We start from the raw sequence: 22,699 nt of genomic DNA, 5'->3' as shown, positions 1-22,699 counted from the left end.
TTAAAATCGATCCAGAGATATCGCCTTTTATATTTCACAAAGCTGTCTTTGTTTTCAAAACCTACATTACCCACAATGCAAATTAGCCACACTGGAGGCAATTTATCAGATTACATGCAGCTTCCTCTGGAGCCACAAAAGGCTTTTTATTACTTTTTTTCACATATGCAGTAGTTCTCCCCAAAACACACTTTAATGTGGAAAATTGGTATAAGTAGTCATACCAAACACAGTGTAGAAATATTGTTACGGTAAAAGCTCTGTATTAAAAATTTTACTTGAGTAAAAGTTAAAGGGTATTAGTGACAAAAAGTACTCATTATGCAGAATAGCCCATATCAGAATATATCAATGTATGATACTGATGCATTAATGTACGTATCACTTTAAATTTGCAGCTTGTAAAGATGGATTGTACTGCTAGGTAGTTTAATCTATAATGTTACGCCATCATTTATTTGTGCTTATATTTTGTATTAATTATCAGAATCTGCAAAGTAACCATTGAACTTAATTTAGAGTGGGAAGAAAACATGAAGAACTTCATGTGTACAAGAAGTTTTTTTTTTTTTTTTTTTTTAAATCGTCCTGAATGTAGCACCCTACCGTAAAGTAGAAGAGAGAAGTGTAAAGTAGCATAAAATGAAAATACTCTAGCACCTCAAAATTTCACTCATACAATAATAACAATAATAATGACATTTTCCCCTTTAATCTGATTATTCTTTTCTTTTTCAAAAGGCATGTACTAACTGTACATGTTTTTTGAAAATTGTACATTATTTGTTTTGTTCCCTTTCTTTGGTAATTAATGTGTGTACTGCTAAATAAATGCCCACATAATAACATTTATATGCTCCAAAACTGAAACCGTTAAACCGAGCAATGCCTACAATATTGACATAATATGTGTTAGTATTTTATCGCCACATTGAATCAAACGCAACAACATCTAGCAGCAGAAGTTACAGGTGAGGAGAAGAAGCCACAATGTTTACAAATGTTGGCAGTTGCATTCTGGGAGACAGATGATTGACACGGCCGCCATTTTGCTCCAGCTCTCCCTGCTTCCATTGTGTGAGAGATAGTAAATATCTGACACTGCCAGACAACCACAACACACTTGTATCCGTGCGGACAAAAAGCGTAAAATTCACCCCCGGTAAGTTACATATTTGTCCTACTTTTTAAAGTTAAGAATTCTATTGACCGTTTTATGATTAAAATGAGACGGTTAAAGTTGATTTTATGCGGAAATAGCGTGTTATTTCGACGCTGTGGAGAGGAGAAAAGGCAGCTGCCCCGATACTCAGGCAGAGAGAAAAACGGCTCAGTACTTCCACTGCCGAAATATCTGCTCCACTTTCATAGGCGATTTCTACTTCGCTGTTTCGCTTTAATAAGCCGTCGCTTCACGAGCCGTGGCGCTTATTTGATAGCCACACTTGTCTTCTACGTTTTGTTGATAGTCTTGTGTGCACACGTTGTTTATTTTTCAGTAAAAATGTCAAAGTTTACGTCCCGCTCGTCGCCTGTATATTGGTAGATTCATTTAGGTCTGCGGCCATAATCTTGCGGTATGAGGCGGGGTTTCGGCTGCTTGTCCCGCCCTAGAACCATGCACAATAAAACGCCATTGGTTCTCAAGTGCAACACAGACACAGCTGATTGGTGTATTTCAGAATGAAGACCTGTTCAGCCTTTTGATTGGTCTGATCGGGAGAACACAGTGTCAGGATTGGCTGGGCACTCTGTGTCTGTGCCGCTGCCAACCCGGAGGAAAAGTTTTCCCAGGCGACTGACCGTCAGACTTTGAGCTGGATGGTGGGAAAACAAAACTCTTGGCATGTTGAGTAAATGGAAACTGGAAAATAAGAACCACATGCAGATATTTGGGAGCCAGTTGTTATATTAAACAGCAAAGAAAGTTGTCTAAGCCCTGCATTTAATATAATGATCACCCAAACGTTTGTAGCTGACACTCAGTTTTAACTATTTCACTGACAGTGTTATAATGATTGATTCAATTATTTTTTTTATTCATCTGACAAATATTTTACAGCTAAACATGAAAGCATTCACATTCAGGCTAAATAATTTGCAGAATAATATTGTGTTAAGAAGTGTTATTGGTCAGAGTGCCCATGATAACACTGATCATGCAATTCCACAATGAATGTAGTAAATATGTATGGATAAGGCAACAGTTATTAGTGTATGCAATAATAGTGTTGATAAAAGCATGTGGAGAGGGTGAACAAAACAGCAACTCTAAAACATGTGAAAGCCAGAGAGAAAAAGTATGAACAATAGTGAACAGTTTGAAGTATTCTGTTACATTTTTTTGATTTCCCCCTCAGGTGATCCTTCGTCGTAATGGCTCGTACCAAGCAGACTGCCCGTAAGTCCACAGGAGGAAAGGCTCCTCGTAAGCAGCTGGCCACCAAGGCTGCACGTAAGAGTGCCCCCTCCACTGGTGGTGTCAAGAAGCCCCATCGTTACAGGTGACACCTTGATTTCAATTCATCAATTTTATTTATTTATTTATTCATTCATTCATTCAAAAGGACAGCAAACATGAATCCTCACGCACATTTCTGTAAATGTGCCAGAGTTAACCAGCTGGCTAATTTTCAACTACAGTCCTTTGGCCAGATATTTTGAAACCTATGAAGTAATAAAATTCACCCAACGAAGATGATGCCATAAAGACAGCAACAAAACAGAAACTCTCAAGACGGAACACAAGCCATGCAGAGCAGCAGGAAAAAGTAAATCAGTATGATGATTAAGATACAACAAACTCTATCAGCAAATATACATGCATGCAACACGAAGGAACAACACACAGTGAAGCAATGCTGGCTACAGTCCCTCCAAACAGCCATTTCTTTGACAAATCGTCTTTATTGTGATGAAATAGTCATTTTAAAAATCATCTTAAAGGTTAAATTCAACCAAAATATGAAAATTCAGTCATCATCTACTCACCCCCATGCTGATTTCTGGAGCTTCACAGCAAAATAGCGTTGCAGCATCCTCTTAAACAACTGAAGTAGCTGGGGAGTAAAACATGAAAAAAAACACACAAAAAAAACGTCTGAGATTTATAATAAGCGAATAAGTAAATACATTTACTAATTTTACTTGAATTTTCTTTTAACCTTTTATTTACTAAAGCTCCGTCCTTGTCTTCACTCACAGCCCACTGTCCAATTGTTAGATTGGGGCCTCAGTCATAGAAACTGTACCTATTGTGTCACATTGTGACAGCATTTCTTCAGATGATAAATCCAGCTTGGATCTAAATATTGAATTGGTTTTTGAGCTATATCTGGTTGTGTGCTTCAGGCCAGGTACTGTGGCTTTGAGAGAGATTCGTCGGTACCAGAAGTCCACTGAGCTGCTGATCCGTAAACTGCCCTTCCAGCGCCTGGTGAGGGAGATCGCTCAGGACTTCAAGACTGACCTGCGTTTCCAGAGCGCCGCCATTGGAGCCCTGCAGGTGTGTGTGTGTGTGTATATATATATATGCGTGTGTGTGTGTGTGTGTGTGTGCGCGCACAAAATATATTGAAAGCTACATCAGTATATCTTTCAAACTCTAAACTGACACTTGTCCTAATAATGTGTCGTCCCTCTCCCTGCAGGAGGCCAGTGAGGCATACCTGGTGGGTCTGTTCGAGGACACTAACCTGTGTGCCATCCATGCCAAGCGTGTCACCATCATGCCCAAAGACATCCAGCTGGCACGTCGCATTCGTGGAGAGCGCGCTTAGGCATAATGTTTCACCTCTGTCCTGTTTTCTCTACCTGTCCCTGCCCCCACTCCTTCGTTCTACCCCACCCACCCACCTCCACCCATCCCCATCACTCTCCCTCCCCAGCCTGCCCAGCTTCTCAGTAGACTTTAGAGTAATCCTGATTATGAAGAGATAGAAATATGTTGAAGTCTGGTCTCTCATAGGTTTTTGTCTTCACCAAATGTTTTTAGGGTACCTTTTTCGTGCATGTTAGAGGTTTCGCAGATCAGACGCACATGTGCACACATACTCAAACATGCCTCACTGAGATTGGGTGGTGCCTCAAAATATGAAGCCCGTCCTTAAGCTCACCTGGATTCTTCCAGGGTGGGAGGCCAGCGGGTGTGGTTTGTGTGGCAAACAGAGCTGAAGCGGAGGGATGTAACCAAGGGGCTAGTCTGCTTAAGGGGAGCTGCAACTTCCACAGCAGGGTGCTATTAAAACTAGTCCTGAGGCTTCTGCCCCGTCTGAACACCCTCCTCCCCTCCTGCCCAGTCCGTCCCGCTACACCCCAACTCTAACCTCACTCTGCAGCTGCAGCTAGACGGCTCGCTGTACCTTTTCAAACCACCTCCTTCACCTCTGTAAACTGCACTGGGAGGGGATGACGGTCTGTTGGTCTGATTGTGTGCATGTGTGAGCCCTGATTTTTCGAACCACTTGTACTCAACAAACAAGAATCTTTTGGTTGCTTAAGAATATTGATTATCGTTGTGGATATGGTGTTTATTTTTTTTACGCATATAATTCATGGATAAGCATCTCTTCTCTTTACCACTTTCAAACTCATCACATTAATAGAAAAAAGCAATTATTATAGTCAACATCAATTTTTTGTTACAGTGATCTGATTCGCTATAGAAAATCAGGAAGGGCTTCTCTGTTTTCCAAGGCAACTTCTATTCTAATGGCAGCCACACGGGGGCGATGGTTTACCATCTCCTTGTCTGTTCAGTAGTTCACTGTAGATCAGTCATCACACATTATACTTCTGTCTCTCTCCATCTTCATCTCCACAGATAGGCTTAAGACAGTCAAAGCAGTATGAATTGATATTATAGTGGAAGTTACACTCTGCATGTTTAGGGTCTGTGTCTCCTGCACTCTGTAGATCTGAACATATAATCTGTCCCTTTCTCAAAATTTGTGATACACAATATAACCTCATATTTGTTTTCTTTTATATTTTTCTTATTCCTCGAGATTTTCAGACGTATAAATAAGCTGATCTTTGTATTTTCCAAATTTCTCATATTATGGTGGTAATAAATAGGTGTTAAAACAAACAGATGCTTGTTGTGTCATTTATTTGCTCTACAGTGTTTCACTGAGGCACTGATGCTACAGGGGCTGTCCAAAAGAAAGGCTATGAGTTACTACAATGTGGGCATGGCAAGTTTAATTTGTATTGAACCATAGACAGAATGATGTGAAGAAAAGATGGAAAACAAACACAGGACAAGGGACACAGATGGTTTTAAAAGAATATAATAAAATGGAAAATAGAAAAAACCTTAAATATAATATTACAATCAAATAATAAAAATCACACTGCTGGGTAAGATTTGAAGAAATAGTTCCAGGTTTTGAGTGCTGATTTTAAAGACCTGAGAGTTTGTTTCAGATATGTGGAGCATTAATACTGAGTGGTTCCTCTCCGTCAGCTTCGACTCTGACGGGACAGTAAGCAGACCAATCCCAGACCATCTGAGAAGTCCAGTCACTTCTAAGCTATTTAGTGCTTTATAAAGCAGCAGTGGCATTTTTGAGTAAATTCTTTGAAACACCGGAGGCCATTGTAAAGATGAGAAGTGGAGTTATGTGATCCACTTTTTGGTCTCTAGCAGCATTATTCTGAATCAGCTGCAGCTGTGTGATTGAAAGATCAGTAAAGGCAGCAAATTACAGTAGTCAAAGATGCACACGCGTTTTTCTAAACCCTGCTGAGACATAAGTCCTTTAAATTTTGATATATTATTAAGGTGACAGTCTGCTGATTTTGTAATTGTCTTAATGTGGTTCGTAGAATGAAGGTCTATGTCTGACAAATCAAGATTTCTGGCTCCTTTTGTGGTCTTTAACGTTGTATGTTATGTCATATTTGTATGCTCGAATGTGTCACTACTGATCAACACAAACTAGTCCTTATCATTCAACTAGGATGCATAGCTCTGGCTGAGTGTATAATATATTTATCCATATAATAGTGTTTGGATAAAATTAGCTTCACCACAGCCAGCAGGAAACATTAAAAAGCTGCTTAGTGTTAATTAAACTTATAATAATAATCCAACAATATATAGGCTAATAATGTAACACTGTCAGATTGCATATATAGGGAGTATTTTTACTGTCATATTTTTTCATAACCCTTCTGTACTTTAACTTGTATACAGTCATTTGTAACTTTATAATTTAGTCATTTTGTTTGTCATTGTTGTAAAAGTGCTTTAACTTACATAAGGGATCTGAATACTTCTTCCATTAGAATGCAATAAATCATATTCGTTAAAGGTTGATTCCACATTGTTATGTGCTGCTAAAACATGTCATTCATCAACACTTCCTGTAAAGGTGGAGATGTAAAGGAAAATATAAAGCATCTGTTGCTCTTTATTACACCCCCTCAGTGTGATCTTACTTGTGTGCATTTTTGAGCTGTAACAATTACTTGAACCAATATTTGGACTTTTCAGCCCAAGGATTCCTCCTCAGACCGCATGCTGTGTTTTTGTTTTCCGGCGTTCACCTTCCTCAAGGTCTGCCCACTGCCGTCCATCCCCCATCACATCTGCTCCTTCCTGGGATTACAGCACAAATGTCCGTCTGAAACTCTCAGTGCTGAGGGGGAAGATTACAAGCGCGCTGCACCCTCCAAGAGAGGTTAACCAATCAGGGTGCGCAGACACAGGGATTAACCAATCGCACCACGGATAGGGAAGGCAGAGGGATTAAACTGAGCACAGAGTGGGATTAGGTCAGTGTTGAGTGCAGAAAAATGCTTTGAAATGTCTCTCACTGACCGTCCATTTCCCTCAGTGCAGTAGATCTGAATTCATATGAACATGTTGGGACAATTTAAATGGTTGAGGACAGGGATCAGATATGATTTACATGGCAACAAAAGCAGAATTTGTTTTTTATTATTTGTATCAGAATTACATCAAAAACCTCTCAGGAGTGATTATTCAGCTTTTATACTGATTTAGCTGACATGAAGCATTTATCATGTCACAAATTTCACCACAACACCTTCAGCTCTAAGGCTAGATTTATTAATAATTGTACGGTAACTGCCCTAAAATGGCAAACCTACAATTCCACTTCAAGAAGATGGCAAAATACGTCAAGGAAATCAGTAAGAGGACGGTCAAATGTTGTTTTGGAAAGACGGCATTTGTTAAGTAACAGAGAATCAATCCTCTCTTCCCGCCGACACACAAACACGCAAACAACACACAAACACGTCTATGAAATTTTTTCACATATTTGATGCCAGTCAAATTCGCGTGGCAGTAATCAGGTCATGTGGGGATTACCAAGTTGTCAGAGGAGTTGGGGAGATTGGTGGAGTGGTGGGGGTTGGCTCCAGGAGAGCTGGAAAGAAGGGGAACCACTGAAGTGATATCTCAGAGCTGGAACATGTCATCAAAACAACTGTAAGAGAAAGGCTTTAATAAACTGCATTTTTGCCAGTGATTTCGATGTGTTGTGATGTGTTACTCATGGGGCCGCACAGGACAAGTGAAGCAAAAGGCAGACGACCTGAGAGAGAACAGGTGGAGGTAGAGAAAATAGATACTGCAGAGTTGGAGAGACAGAGAGGAAAGACGGACAAAGATAGAAAAGATGGAAGGAAAAAGAGCCAGGAGAGAGCCAGGAGAAGAAGGGGAGGAAGAAGAGGCCGAGGTGGGTGAGATGGGTGAGAGACAGAGAGACAGAGGGGGATAGGGCAATAATCCTAACTAATTCACTTAGGGCATTGCTGAAGGGAGGCTAAGAGGATTGGGACACTCCCAGAATCAGATAAGCTAAAATAACCAAGATGGACCAGTGAGAGCCATGCAGGCCATATGACAAACATGACGGGTCCAGACCTGACCACAGCATGGCCACTTTACATCCACAGCGTCCGCTCTTCACACTGACCTCTAACTGTGGATCAATTAATGACTCTCACTGTATCAGAAGCAGCTCGCAAACACAAACTATGATTCATGTCAAAGCACAGAATCTCAATGATTATCAGTGCACAGCAGTGTAAAGAATAGATCACTTTAATATGTCACACAACTAAAACAGAAGGTCTAATTTTTTTCCATCAAACAGATTGGGATGAGAACACTTACAGGCTAACACTGTAATACGCAACACAAATGCTCAAAAAGATCTAAACGCAACCAAATTAAATAGTTAAATGTAGCATAGAATAATAATAAATAGCTTAAAATAATGAAACCCTGAAGGAGGAAGTGACCTACAGGACTTCACAGCTCCTTCCTGTCAAAGCATCTCTCGTTTCACTCTATGACGACGCAAAATTAAAACAAAATGAATACACGTGTAGTGTGTGTGTGTGCGTGTGTGCGTGTGTGTGTGTGTGTCTGAGTCAGACAGTCACATTACAGGAGGAGATGGCTCAGTGTTGTTTCCATACGTACGACTCCAGTATGTTCCTACAAACGCTTTAAAGGCTTCTGTTCTCTTATTTAACGAAGCATGAAGAAGACAACAGTTATGATTTGCAGTCAGGCAGCTGATGACAGCCACTGGTCCCTTCATCTCCAGAGTCATTCAAACAAAATGCATTTCTACCGAGGTCACCTTTAGGAAATGAAATAAAATCTTACAAACAAGAAACTGAAAATCAAAGATTACATGTCCTCTGGCTGAACTGCTTCACACTATCGCGCACGGGACTCGTTGACACACATGACATGTTGACGCACATGAACGCCACCCTTTCACGCTCTTTTTTAGAGGACCTGGAACTTCCAGGAGTTTTGGTCCTTGTGGTCCAGGCAGTCCATTGTGGTGAAGCCCAGTTTCCAGGCCTGCTGGTCCTTGTAGTCCAGGCAGTCAACAGAGGTGAAGCCCAGGGAGGAGGCAGTGCTGTAGCCCTGTGAGGACAGTGAGGCCGGGGACTGGCTTAGAGAGCCCCCCATGGAGGGCACGGTGATGGGGCTCAGGGCGCCCACGGTGCCTGACAGCTGCGAGTGCATGGGGGACAGATAGGCACTGCAGTCCAGGCCGGTGAAGTAGGAGGTGGTGCTGGCGTAGCCCTGGGTGTAGGCTGACGGCTGGCCGTAGCTCATTGGGTATGGTGAGGGCCGCTGCATGCACGGGGCCGAGGAGGAGGCCAGGGGGTCGGGCAGGGGCGAGATGGCTGGGCTCCAGATGGACACGGCAGTGTTTCCAGTGCTGGAGCTCGGGGCCAGACTGGGGCCTGACTGTGCGGAGGGGCTGTAGGAGCCGGATGGGTTAGGAACAGGATCAGGGATGCTGGGTTCCTGAACCGGAGAAGCCTTCTTCTTAGGAGGGCGGGGCTTGGACTGGCCACTGCTCTGCTGCTGCTGCTGACGGCACTTGGCACGACGGTTTTTAAACCAAACCTGGAGACACAAAGAAGAAGAAACATGTTAATGCAACAGTCAGACATGGAGAGATGTGTTTTGAGTTGTAATTAATTATTGTAATTAATTAGAGGTGTTGGATACAGAGGTGAGACAGTGTGACTGCTGTAAGGGAAGTGTTAATGCAGGAGAGAACAGGAATATGCTGTTGTTCTGAAAAAGTTTGCTGCCTTTAAACTTTAAGATGTCTGGTCTCACTCTAGCTAACAGTATCTCCTCCATCTTGGCTGTAGCCTACTGCTCCAGTACCTGCACACGTGACTCGGGCAGGTTGATCTTGAGGGCCACCTCCTCCCTCATGAAGATGTCTGGGTAGCGGGTCTTGGAGAACAGCGCCTCCAAGATGTCCAGCTGTGTGCGGGTGAAGGTGGTGCGCTCTCTGCGCTGCTTCCGGGGAGTGGCTGCAAAGCCAAGAGACACAGAGAGGGGATTATTACACTGGCAGCCATAGAGATGACATGAATTATAGCTCTCATTTTAAAGGGAACATGACAGTCATCTAAGAGGTTGTTGTTTTCCAGCTATGTGTGTCAGGATGACAACAATTAAACCCTCACACATCACTGACATGCTGTTTATGACCCTCAGTTTTTTTTTACAGGCTGATTTTGACCAATATAAGTCAATGCTCATTATATAATTTTATTATAACAGTCACAGTTTCTTTGTAGAGTTTCAGTTTTCCCAGACAAGAAGGAGACATTCACATTTTGTTCATGCAACCATGGTTTGTACAGTCAAATCACAATTATCTGCCCTCAATGCTCCACATCTACATCTCAGTCTGTTTGTTTCAGAACAAGTATAGTGAGGAATAACTGATGCAGTCACGATCATTTGGCATTAAGCCCAGTGAGTATTTGCACCTTCTCTCGGTCTACATTTATCTGAGTTTCGGAGACTGAGAACATTTGAGAGGACTTGAGGGAAAAAGTGACAAATAATAAAACATAAAAAAAATAAATCTATGTCACATCTCTCCTGACAGATTCTGAGCGAGCACAGATTATCTGCGCTTCACTTTCAAAAACGCTTCAGTGTATCTGCTCAGTAACAAATGTATCTGTGTTGGTACATCATATCACTGACGGCGCAAATGTGGCCCAGAAATGAAAAGATGAACTCTTTAAGAAACCATCATTCGCTCATAACGAAAGTTACAGTTAAATATTATATTTCCCTTTGTCTCTTATCAGTATACTGAAAGTTTCAGAGTATATTTTACCATCTAATCATTATTAAAAAACTTGTTTTTTTTGGTTATCAACAAACAGTTTCTCCTCTTCAATTTATTTTCGTACGCCACAGCGTTACGCACAGCCCGTGCGTCTTTACGCATCATTTTGGTGGAATGCAAACTATAAATGTCTGGAACAGCAGGAGACAAATATGTCAAAATAAAGCAGAAAAAGTTTTTAAAAATATAATATAACAGTTTGTACTTACATGGATAAGCGACGGTCGTGTGTAGCACATCCATCCCGGGGCCAGGCAAATTTAACCCGTTCATGGTGTAATGAGGTTGCTTTATGTAGGACATCATCCTTACAGCCGGCTTTTAAGTCCTGTCGCTGACTTGAATGTCGGACACGCAACACAACAGCCGAGGGCCCCTCAGAGCTCAGCGGGGGCAACAAGTCGGTGCGTCGGATCCAACCCGCTGTGGACAGAAGCGGGACGCGCCGGAGTTCACCACACAGACCTCAAAGTGTTTTTCCTTTTTTTTCTTTCTATCTGCAGTTTCAGCTTTTTACTGTGTGTCAGCTTAGCAGCAGAGCACACCGCGGCGCACTGAGCATCCGAACTGCTGCTGCAAGTCGGACGAGTTGGATTTCACACAGTTAAGTCATCACACAGGTGAAGTGGCCCCCGGATGCCTTTGCGCCTTGGTGAGGTTGCTCCACTGAGTTTCTTTACCGGCACACGCTGCTAATTAGAGGGAGCAAGTGGCTCCAGCAAACCCCTCCCACCACACACACACACACGGACACACACACACGCACGCACGCACGCACGCACACACACACACACACACACACACACACACACACACACACACACACACACACACACACACAGCAAAGCAAAGCAACAGGCTACATAAGAGAAACTACACTTACACAGTTTATTCTTATGAATTGTAAATTATTTGTCTGATTTCAATATTTATTATAAATAGGTTTTACTCATTGGGATTAAATGTATAGGCACAATTTTAGAAATCTAAATCTAAAACTACATTATACAAACATTTTAAAATCTATTTGGATGTTGATTTTGAACGTGTCTGAATGCCATAATTTAAATGAAAATGGTCTCTTCCACAAACCATCGTTTTTGAAACCTTTCACCCTTCTTATGTAGCTGTTTGAGTGGATGAAATAAAAAGAACAGCAATAAGTTGAACATCAGAAATGATCATCTTTATAAAATGCCAATTTTCTTTCAGTTTTTAATTTTTTCCTCCCTCTGCCTCCTTTTTATTTCTGTTTCCTCCTGCTGATCAGTTAACCTGCTGCACTTCATACATCACACATAATTGTCAGATTACATTTATCTCCAAAGACAGCTGCATGCACACATGCTGCTTTCACACACACACACACACACACCCAGATGCACAAAACCGACAAAGCTCATTTGATTTATCATAATATGCTTTATCTGAAAAGTAAGTATCTTATCTCCAGATAAAGGGAGGAAAGACAGAGCAATCCGTTCAGTGGTGGAGCAGGAAAGGAGGCTGGAGGGAACTGTGGCTGCACAGTGGACGAGTCTGCGTGTAGAAAAAGGAATAGAAGAAAACAGCAGAAGATGGAGAATGTGGCTACGGGAGGAATCGAAGGTGGAGGAGGAAGGAGGGAGAGCCGAGTGGACAGAAGACTCAGAGGAAGGAGACAGCTGCAGCACCTGATGGAGACCTACAAATAGACACATCAGGTTGACATAGAACTGGGTAAAGACAAACAGGAGATTCCAGGAGTCCCACTTTGTGTCTGTGGACTGCAGCCTTGCCAGCTACATGGATGAGCACGTGTATTGTAGAGAGCTCTGCGTATGTCATTGTGCACATTATAACTTTATATCATGTTCTGAATGTCTTTGACAAACTTTGTATCACTAATTTCATTTGGCAGTTTAAAAACTCTATCTGCTGTTCATCTGTTCAAACTATTTTTTATTGACTTTTTGACTTCCTGAGTTTTATTTGCAAATTTCTTTTCATTAAGGACACAAGGACAATCTGTCTCATTTAAATATTGTAAGTTTGTTAATATAAAACATTGTAACCAGTGGCTAAAAAGTGGATTTTGTTTTTAAAGTGCAATCTTCTTCTTGACTCATTTTCATCTGATAAAAAACATCACATATGTCACATGAACACTGTCCAGATGATGTTGATGATGGCGCCGCAATCTTCCCCCAATAGTGGAACAGCTCGTCGTGCAGCTGCAACAGCAAATAGGGAAGTGGGGAAGAGGACTGAGCTGGTATAATCCCTGCCCGACTGCCCTTCCCCCCTAAAGCTGGACTCACAGAGGCACATTCTGGATGATGCAAGCAGCGTGCGTTTTTATTTTAGGACTGAACAGTTTGTGTTCTACATACTGCAGGCCGACCGAGGCTGAAAACTCAGGAAGATGGAAGTCAGAGAGAGCGGACAGGTAGATAAGTCAGGTGGACGGAGGAGGAGGGGGAGCAGGTAGAGGGAGGGAGGGGAGGGGAAGTGAGAGGGACGGAGGAGAAGCAGGTGAAGGGGCAGAGGGTGGGGGGAGGCTCCGGCTCTCGTCCCCACTGACACACTGCTGCAGTTAATCCAGATTAGAGTGTCTAAAACAGGTCGGCTAAATCTGCAGGCCAGCCAGCAATACAGAGGCTGCTGTCAGCCCCAATCACTCACCCTGCACACACACACACACACACACACACACACACACACACACACACACACACACACACACACACTGTCATAATCTCCTCTGTGCAAACCAGGTGCCACCAGCAGCTCAGCACAGACTGACTACTAACCACTAACCACCCCACCAGCTCCCCCTTCCAGTCCAGTTGGAGCTCCATACTGGCAGACTGGACACACACACACACACACACACACACACACACACACACACACACACACAGAGTCTAAGTAGTCTCAGTATAAGACAGTCTACATGGATGATAGTCAGCTAGTAGATATGACACTAGTCCACCTCCGACTCAGACCCATGAACCAGTGAGTGTGTGCGCACCTCCAACCTGCTGAGTCACTGTGAAGCCCAATATGAGCTGCAGATTTAACATGACCATGAATCTGACCTGCTGAGGGAGGACGGTGCAGCTGAACACCTATGAAGGATATGTTCAAGTCTATCCTAAAACATTAGTCACAGGCCCTAATCTAGACTCTAGTTTGCTGTAATTGTTCTTCCTCTTCATACTGGCTGTGAAGAGATCTCTTATCAAACACACAGTATGTAAGTTCTGTCGCTTGGGTTCTGTCAATCAATACAATGAAAACAAAAGATGTAGTAAGTAGCGCGGGATCATGGGAGTTGTTGTCTTCACTGTTAAACAACCACCATTTCCAAATCAATCAATTTGATGTGAGTCAGGCAGAAATCAGGGTCACAGACGAGATAATGTAATAAAATGTTTTGTTATGATTACTCACATTCACCGACTTCCTTCCTCACTGTCTGATGTATGATTTGGTGTTTACCTGGAAGTTAAAGTGACAGGTGACCAGACGAAACGCACTGTTACCTTGAATAAAATGATGGACTGTCATTGTCATGTTGGTTGTATCAGTCAACAACAGTATATGTCAAACCTGAAAGGTAATGATATAAACATTCTGATAATAAGGTTACTTGAAGTCTCTGTAATTCAGAAGCTTTTTGGACACTAATTTCAAAACTAATCTTCATCATTTGGAGGCAGCCTGATGTTTTTTAAGATATAATTTCAAATGAGAACATTGATACTATCATAGGTGTCATTTCACTGGGGACACTGGGGACACGTCCCAGCCACTTTTGAAATTGCCAATTTTCTCCCTATTTTTAAAAGCATATTTGTTGAAAATGTCTGAAGAGGTTTATTGCACCAAGACATACGCACTTAGAAACAAGAACACTTTGCTTTCTGTCAGCACTTGCAATTAAAACTGGCTGCTGCTGATTCTGGTGGGAAATTATGACAAAACTTTAACACAGGACCTAATATGTACAGTACATTATAAATCAAGGCTAATATCTGATGTTCATTTGCTGTCCTGCCCTGCCTGTCTCCACTTGGGCCCCTGGTTGTGCTGCTGGGGGTTTGGGGGTTTGGGGGGGCGGCTCTTGCTTGACTCTCCGAGGGCCCTGTGTAGCCCTGCTCCTCATTGCCAGATATGAATCACTTTATCACTTTTTGTTATGTTTTGTATTCTTCTTCTTCTTCTTATTATTATTATTATTATTATTAATATTATATCATCAATATTATTATTAAAGTCATCATTATTTTACTATAACAGTAAGACTGAATATGACTGTTATCACCCCAGGCCTTATATATATGTTGATGTACAAGCATGCATGTATGTGTGTGTGTGTGTGGGTGTGTATGTGTGCATGTATGTGTGTGCATGTATTTATGCATGTATGTATGTGTATGAATGTGTGTGTGTGTATGTATATATGTATTTTTTGTCTCTTTTCCTCCCTCTCTCCCTCTCTCTACACTATCACTCCCTCTGGACGCTGACCGACCACATTATGTTTAACTGTTTGTTATTGTCTGTATTTTCTGACCATCATCGAGTATTTTGTCTTCCTCGTTGTTAGTTTAGTGTTTGTGTTTGCTTTTTGTTATGTCTGCACTGGTTTGTTATGTACATTTTATCACCAATAAAAAAATAATAAAATGAAATAAAATAAATACAAATAAATTAGGGCTAAGCACCAGCCAACAACATGAACAACATTCATTAGGTAATGGATGTGATCAGCACATACTGTAAAATCAGAATGTGATACATGAGATGGACTGATTAGCTAGCTAGCTAAAATAGCCTAAGCTTTGCAAACACTCAACAAAAATATAAACAGCTATTTAGTTAGTGCTACAATATTTAGAGTTAAAGATTTAAGACTTTATATGGAAACACAATAATCACGCTTTCAGATTTTTGAGCATTTTTTGTTAGTGAGCACTTTGCTAAGATGATCCAGCCTCCAGACAGGTGTGTCAAATCAAGACGCTCATTAAACAGCATGGCTACAGCACAGGTGTGCTTTGGACTGGTCACAATGAAAGGCCACTCTGAAATACATCCACAGACCTTGTTGTGAGCAGTGTCATGTAGGAACTATTTTCTCTCTACCAAACTACACCATATCACTGCACAGAAGGAAACATGGATCGTGGACGAGAAGCTCAGTCTCATGACTGTGTGGGAGGTAAACATTAATGGTGCCCTCCATCGCTGAGCTGCAACTTTATCTATCTTTAGCTTAATTAGCTAGCCTCTGGTCCGTGAGCAGATGCATGACACTGTTGGCAGGTGTCGTTCAAAAGACAGAAAATAGTTCCTACCTGAAACTGCTCACAACAAGGTCTGTAATCATCTTGAGTAACCGGGTCATGATTTCTGGAAAGAGACATAGCTGTTGGGTAATGTACTTTTGAGCACCACAAGCTGGGTGCCATAGAGTTCCATTATATTTAAGAGTAAGCAGACATCCCTATGGCTGACATCTCCAAAAACACAGCAACTCATATCAAGACTAGAATAACCCTCTGCCAAGGCCCAACAATCGCCTTTTATTCAATCGAGCCTAATCCAATATCAAACTCGAACCACCCATAACTGCTTAACCATAATTTAAACTCCCCAGACCTGTAACAGCCAACCACTGGGACATTGTATTTTCCATTGTATTGTAAATTGTACTCATTCACAGATACCAGCCAACTAAATATGGCAGTTTTTTCCAGCAAGATCCATGTATTATTCCCAGGAAACTTAACGACAATGTTGCAATGTTATGAGTGAGAAAAAAATCCTGAGTCTGTCCCTTTATCCAGATCCACACCAAAGTTAATGGGGTCTATTCTGGGCCGCGACCCATCCTCCATCCAAGTTTCATGTAAATCCGTTCAGTAGTTTTTGTGTAATCCTGCTGACAAAGCAACCAACAAACAGACACTGGTGAAAACATAACCTCCATGGTGGAGGTAACAATCGCTAATAGCTCTAACTGGTAAGATGTAAAATACTGTATTTATTTATGATTTTGTGTTGGACTGTCCCTTTAAATAATCGTAGCAGACTAAAAAAAATACTATGAGTATTAAGTAGGATGTGATGGATATAGTCTGATATAGTTTAAGTACCTTAAAATGGAACTTTAGGACTTGAGTGAGCGAGTGTACTTACTTTCCACCTCTGGCAAACTCCCTTGTGTCTTGCAAATCTGGCTTTTAATTAAGGGTAGAATCAGAACCAGCTTTACAGACTGCTGTTAATGAGTGTCAAAGCCAATGGGTTTTTTCACTGAGTTTTCAGTTAAATGTCTGAAGGTCTGTGGTTACCACAGGCTTAAGGTCTTTACACGTTTTGCTCTGCGACATAAAATCCATCATAAAATGTCCCACATTTGAATTATAAAGGGTTAGGGTGAGACACTTTGGTGTCTTAAAAAATGGTGGTTGCTAACAAGTAGCTAAATGGGACTACAGAAGCTGTCGGGGACATTAAATGTCATCATGCTGAACACAGAGAATCACATAACACCTAACTTTTCTCTTCTCTACTCTAACTTTACAACTTGTAGTTTGATTAATTCACAGAAAACGTGTATAGTGATTGTGCAGTACGATGCATGGTGGTGGTGACGTTCAAGTCATGCGACCGCAGTGTAATCTGTTTCTTTTATAGTCTGTTTATAGACTAACATTAGCTTTTTACTTCTGGCGATTTGATTTACACTTTGAAAATCATAAAAGTGGTGTTCATCTGTGAAGATTATCTTGCTGAACAAAACCTGTCAGTATCATAAACCTGTTTTTGCCACAGAGATTATTTTCAGCAGTAATCCAAAACCCCATTCAAAAATCCCAGAGGCTTTTTGTCGAGGGAACCAGGGTGATGCTAACTTCAGTTAGCCTACAAAAATACATCATCCCCACATCACTCTATTAGCCAAGTATGTGTAAGCCTACACATACAAGGATAAGGTACAACTCATTTGTCGGCTCTTGAATCTTTGGTGTTTAGAGAAAACTGTTATCCTATTGTTCCCTCTGTTTTTAATATGTTACGGTACAATCAACCATTTTACTTTTTGTTACTGTTCATTTTCTTTTGTGGTTGCAGTTTACAATAACGTTGTCGGGCAGTTCCTCTCTGCATGAAGGTGCTGTACGAATAAAGATACTATCATCAGTGAATAGAATGTCTCAATAAAGCTCAGACCTGATACCTTGAGAAACCTGATTCACATGTTTACCATTCCTTATAAAACTACTGCCACAATAAACTTCTTATGCAAGGTACGTTCAAGTTGTGCGTGTGTGTGTGTGGTGAGTCAGGAGTTGCAGTGCGAGGTGAGGTGTGTCAGTGTGGAGGATGAGTGATTACAGTCGACAGTAATCCTGCAGATGGATTAGCAGGTGGTATTAGGAGAAGTGGGGGTGTAGCACACTGCCACCTCTGAACTGTCACATTATGGAGGAGCAGCTCTGTCCTCTTCACCCCCGTCACACACACTGCACCTTGTAACACACACTGTGGAACAGTCAGACCACAAGAGCAGTGACCACTGTACTGAGGAAAGGGTGTCAAGCCTACAGAGAGAAAAACAAGTTTCTTACCTTTTGATACCACTCATGCTTTCACAGTTTTACGGCCCGTACTTAAATGTGACCTCACCTCTCCATCCTTCTTTGACATTTTTTAAACTTATAGCCTATCAGGACGTCAGTTATCAACATTATTCTATTGTGACGGATGACTCTGGGTAGCACTTTATAATAACCGTCATTAATAAATGGTACATTCATATTTAATTAAACTTTAGTAAAAAGTTAATTCACTGTGAACAAATAATGAACTACTTTATAAACAATGTGTTAAGCAGTTGTTTATTGTACAATTGCAACTGATGTTTATAATACTGTGTAACTGGTTCATAAATATTGTGTTCATTTATAAACATTATTTGGATGGCCATTATAAAGTTGTAACTGATGTTTATAAACCTTTACAATTGCTTAATAAATAGTTTCATTTCATTGTTTGTTGTTGTGTGTGAAATAAATATTAATTAAAGTTTAATTAACTATAAATTTAGTCATTTATTACTGATGCTGATTATAAAGGTTAAATTTGTTAGGAATAATTCAGCAGTCAAAAATCTAATGCAACAATGTTTTCTGTCCCCAGGTACCACTTTATTTTATGCATCTATCCCAGTGATAAAAGTATAACATATGCAGGATCTCAGACATTAAGTGGCAACTGTAGAAAAACCATCCCATAATAAGTATGTCATGTATTGGTCAGTGTCTGGCTCATTTAAAGTATTCTGATTTCATTATTACTGACCTTTTCATGGGTGCTGGTCACAAATTAGATGTAGCATTAAAGGTGCAATATGTAAACATTTTAATTGAAACATTCAAAAATTAACTAAAATGATTAACAGGATGTGAAGAAATAACAGGTTTGACAACCTGCTGGCCTCCACCACCCCATGCCCGAAAACCTGCTTCTTTAGTGGTTCCTAAAGGTACATTATGCAACTTTTTTACAGGCCTATAAACAAAAATAAGACAGATCTCTTGATATGTGGAATTGCAGTTTGCAAGAGCTAACATGAGCTTTAGATGTACTTTAAAGCCATGTGTTTATAGTTGTGTTTGCTAACATTAGAGAAAACCAAGCTTGAATTTCAGGTTACGTTGGTGTGAGAAGAAAAATCTAGTCTTACACTGCAGGAACATATACTAACATTGTACTAAAAACAAACAAACGTCACTATGGGTCATAGTAAGCTCCCTTTATGGTCTACATCTATGGCCAATTTTCTGTTGAGGGTGGGCTGAAAAAGTTACATAGTGCACCTTTAAGCTCCTCTGCTAGCGGCATAAACACCAGCACTCCTCTTGTGCTCCAATCTCCAGGTCCAGGCAGAGTCAGCCAAGGACTGCTAGCTGCACAGCTAACTGAGCTAACCAGCTAATGGCAGCTACAGTTAGCAGCAGTTAGCTGTTACTCTGGTGATATGCTGCTCCCTATTTGTTTTGGAGTACAAGTACGACAGGAGGCCAGTTCTTACATATTGCACCTTCAAATGTTACATTTTTTTAAAGCTTCTGTGTCTACCTTCTTATTCACACACCAGGTTTTATATTTTTTGAGCATAAGGTCAGAGAATGTTGGCAAACAGTGATACAAAGCTGCAATTGTTTGATTATTTAAAATGTAGTTAAACTAATTCTGGGGTTCACCCTGGCTTTTTGGTCTAAAACATAGCGCACATAAAGTTTGCACTGAGTTCAGTTGCCATGGTAACTGCAGCTGCAGAGCAAACCAGAACAATTTTCGTCTCTGTACAGATTGTAAAGCCCTCTGAGGCAAACTGTGATTTGTGAATTTGGGCTATACAAGTAAAATTTGATTTGATTTGATTTGAAGTTTATTCAGGATCACAGATCAGAACATATAAAAGAACAAACTCCTGACCAATTAGCTGTGAGCAAGGATGGAGACAGAGTCATTTAAATGGACTAAATACTCCACTCTCCTTACAGTGACAGTTTTATATCCATATAATCACAGAGAGGAGAGACATCATTACACACCAGTGGACAGTGTAGAAAACATATTTCCAGGGTGGAAATAACTAATCACAGCTACTCAAATTACTGAAATTAAGTCATTGTTTGGGGTACTTGTACTTTTAAGCATATTTTTTCAAGTATGTAATCGGACTTGTACTTAAGTATGCATTACACCATGTAATCTACTTAGTTATTTTTAAAATCATAATTGAGTACTGAATACAGTTTGAATTAATTTCTAAACCTTTTAATCTGCATTTTTGTAGCCAATAAGGCTATCCGATCTCAACGGACCAATGACGTACGGACAAAAAATCCCCCTTTGATTGAACGCCTGCTATTGATAATGCATTAGACATCAAAAGTGACTATTACTCTGAGTAGCCTTTGATAAGAATACATTATACTTTTACTTAAGTATTATTCTTATACCAGTAGTTTTGCTTGTAATTGAGTAATATTTCAGTATGGTATCTGTACTCGTACTTGAGTACAGATTTTTTCAGCACTCTTTCCACCTGTTTTTCAGCCACATGTAAATGCAAAAGGGCTCCCTGGTTCTGCTAGCCTACTGATGCTGTCCTGAGATATACTAAGTATGCTACAGTAAAATAGGTCCCATTGCCAGACTGTTTGGAAATTTGTTGAGAAGTAGAAAACAATATAACAAATTAAAAAGTAGTTACAGTTGAGCTCTTCCATTTCTAATTAACAGAACATTCTTGATTTTTTAAAAAAAGATGATTTTTTAAAGTTCTCGGTCTGGCTTCTAACAACACTGTACTGTAAGTCTTTTCTGGCGTTTGTTTTTGGTATCTCAGATAATTCCACCAAAGGTTCCTGATGATGGATCAGGTGGGACCAGAACTCTGTCAGGTTAATCCATAACCTTTTGAACCTTAAATTACCATAATTCAGAAGTGATTGTCCATGGCTGTCAATCAGGTGTGTCACTGCACCATCTTCCACATGAATTATTATAACTTCAGTGAGGAAGAAGAAGTGACAGTTCTGTGAGGAAACAAACGGGCAGCCTTCTTTGATTCACTGCTGCAGAGGAGGGAAAGGTGCTGGTTGTTAAGGCAGGCATTAGGTCAGGTTTAGACCGAGCCATGATGACTGCCAGGGAGTGCACGTTTCTCCCAACGTCCTAGATCCCACTAATTAACTTAAACTGAAACATGGTTCAGAGAAAGCCTAAAAGATGAGAACAAAAACAAAAAGGGGCAGGATATATTTTTCCTCTCAGTACAGCCTTTGTAGAAATACAAGCTGGTTAATTCTCGGGTCACAGTGCAGTATGCTGCTTTCCTGAAAAAGCTTGAACTGTATCTTTCTCAAGGACACCACACTAAGCTTTTGATTTTGTTCAACTGGATTTTTCAAATTTGCTTTTCAACATTTTAAATCCAGCATTCTTTACTGTGGCTGCTGCTTGGCCTCTCTCCATTTAGGCCAACTTGCACCTTGTCAGGAGTAAAGCTGACCAGCAGGAAGCCTTCAGTTTTCCCCTGCAGTCAGTTCAACATGTTGATGAGTGTGTTTTCACTGACATCTGCTGGACAAACATCAATAACATCTAACAAGGTTGAAAGTGTAGTTGTATAAATGTTGCTGAACAGGCAGTCCTGGTGAAAATAATACATTTCTCATTATATTCCTTTATGTACATAGTGCATCTATATGTACTGGTGAGTTTATAATGAATCAAACTCATATAATGATATGTTTGCACACATTTAAATTAGTACACTCATTTTAACACCTACAGTATTGTAGTTCTGTACTATCATGTTTGACTCTGACTCTGAAAGGTTTGCTGTATCTGTTGAGTATGTCATTCATTTTCATTAAAGTAGACCTAAAGGCTTATTGTTGATTATTTTTGATAAAGTGAGATTGGTTCATAATTGTCTGTCTGTAAATCAAAAAGAAAGAAGAGAATAAGTGAGCAGAGTTAGATGCAACCAGATGGTAAGAGGAGGTTATCAGCAGCAGGTTATTGATAACAGAATCACCTTTATAGAGGAAGAAAAAGTCAGTGCTTTAATCTGGTAATTAACAGACAGCACCGCTAGATGGCAGTATTACAAATGTGATGCGTTGAATCTGTCATCAATTTACAACACGAAGTAGAAAAGCCATGCGCTGCCTTTCAGAGCTTCTGGTGGATGTGGTACTTTGCTGCACAGTCAGAAGTCCAAAATGAGTAATAACAAAATAGTTCATTGTTTGGAATTCTGATTCCTTTAATTTAAGATTAATGACCGAATTAACTCTGAAACAGGGCGGATAGCTGCTTATTTATAATTACACAGAACAGAGCATCGTTTCACCGACAGAATTAAAGCCATGCAAACAAAAATACAGGGCAAAAGGCAGTTAAAGAAACCGAAAGGTAATGTGATAAAATAGGAGAGATATATATCA

General features: G+C 40.6%; 2 protein-coding genes across 4 annotated transcripts; one reads left to right on the top strand and one right to left on the bottom strand.

Moving 5' to 3' along the window:
- Nucleotides 1-1,026: 1,026 nt before the first annotated feature.
- h3f3c (H3 histone, family 3C) lies at nt 1,027-5,089 on the top strand. 2 transcript variants are annotated; one of them, XM_084374659.1, is made up of 5 exons: nt 1,050-1,162; nt 1,683-1,824; nt 2,361-2,504; nt 3,352-3,505; nt 3,651-5,089. In XM_084374659.1, the coding sequence occupies exons 3-5, from the start codon at nt 2,377-2,379 to the stop codon at nt 3,777-3,779; spliced, it is 411 nt and encodes a 136-aa protein (XP_084230785.1). In that variant the 5' UTR covers nt 1,050-1,162; nt 1,683-1,824; nt 2,361-2,376; the 3' UTR covers nt 3,780-5,089. The 2 variants fall into 2 exon arrangements, with proteins under 2 accessions (XP_084230784.1, XP_084230785.1); XM_084374658.1 differs by lacking the exon at nt 1,683-1,824 and having other exon boundaries at nt 1,027-1,162.
- A 3,690-nt stretch (nt 5,090-8,779) lies between these two features.
- Nucleotides 8,780-10,986, bottom strand: crx (cone-rod homeobox; the record flags this gene model as incomplete). Of its 2 annotated transcripts, none has more annotated exons than XM_084373190.1 (3): nt 10,883-10,986; nt 9,686-9,837; nt 8,780-9,415 (listed from the first exon to the last, which is right to left on the bottom strand). In XM_084373190.1, exons 1-3 carry the CDS (start codon nt 10,977-10,979, stop codon nt 8,780-8,782), a joined length of 885 nt encoding a protein of 294 aa, XP_084229316.1. In that variant the 5' UTR covers nt 10,980-10,986. The 2 variants fall into 2 exon arrangements, with proteins under 2 accessions (XP_084229316.1, XP_084229315.1); XM_084373189.1 differs by having other exon boundaries at nt 9,686-9,874; nt 10,896-10,986.
- Between the last annotated feature and the right edge of the window lie 11,713 nt (nt 10,987-22,699).

This window comes from Pagrus pagrus (assembly GCF_965226575.1).
Source record: "Pagrus pagrus genome assembly, chromosome: 14".
Taxonomy (NCBI): domain Eukaryota; kingdom Metazoa; phylum Chordata; class Actinopteri; order Spariformes; family Sparidae; genus Pagrus; species Pagrus pagrus.
This window is presented reverse-complemented; position numbering and strand designations above follow the sequence as displayed.

Bases quoted from the DNA above. Each gene is read 5' to 3' on its own strand.
- h3f3c (XM_084374658.1), top strand. From the start codon at position 2,377: ATGGCTCGTACCAAGCAGACTGCCCGTAAGTCCACAGGAGGAAAGGCT. The intron at 2,505-3,351 runs GTGACACCTTGA...TGTGTGCTTCAG, and splicing joins AAGAAGCCCCATCGTTACAG to GCCAGGTACTGTGGCTTTGA. The intron at 3,506-3,650 runs GTGTGTGTGTGT...CTCTCCCTGCAG, and splicing joins CCGCCATTGGAGCCCTGCAG to GAGGCCAGTGAGGCATACCT.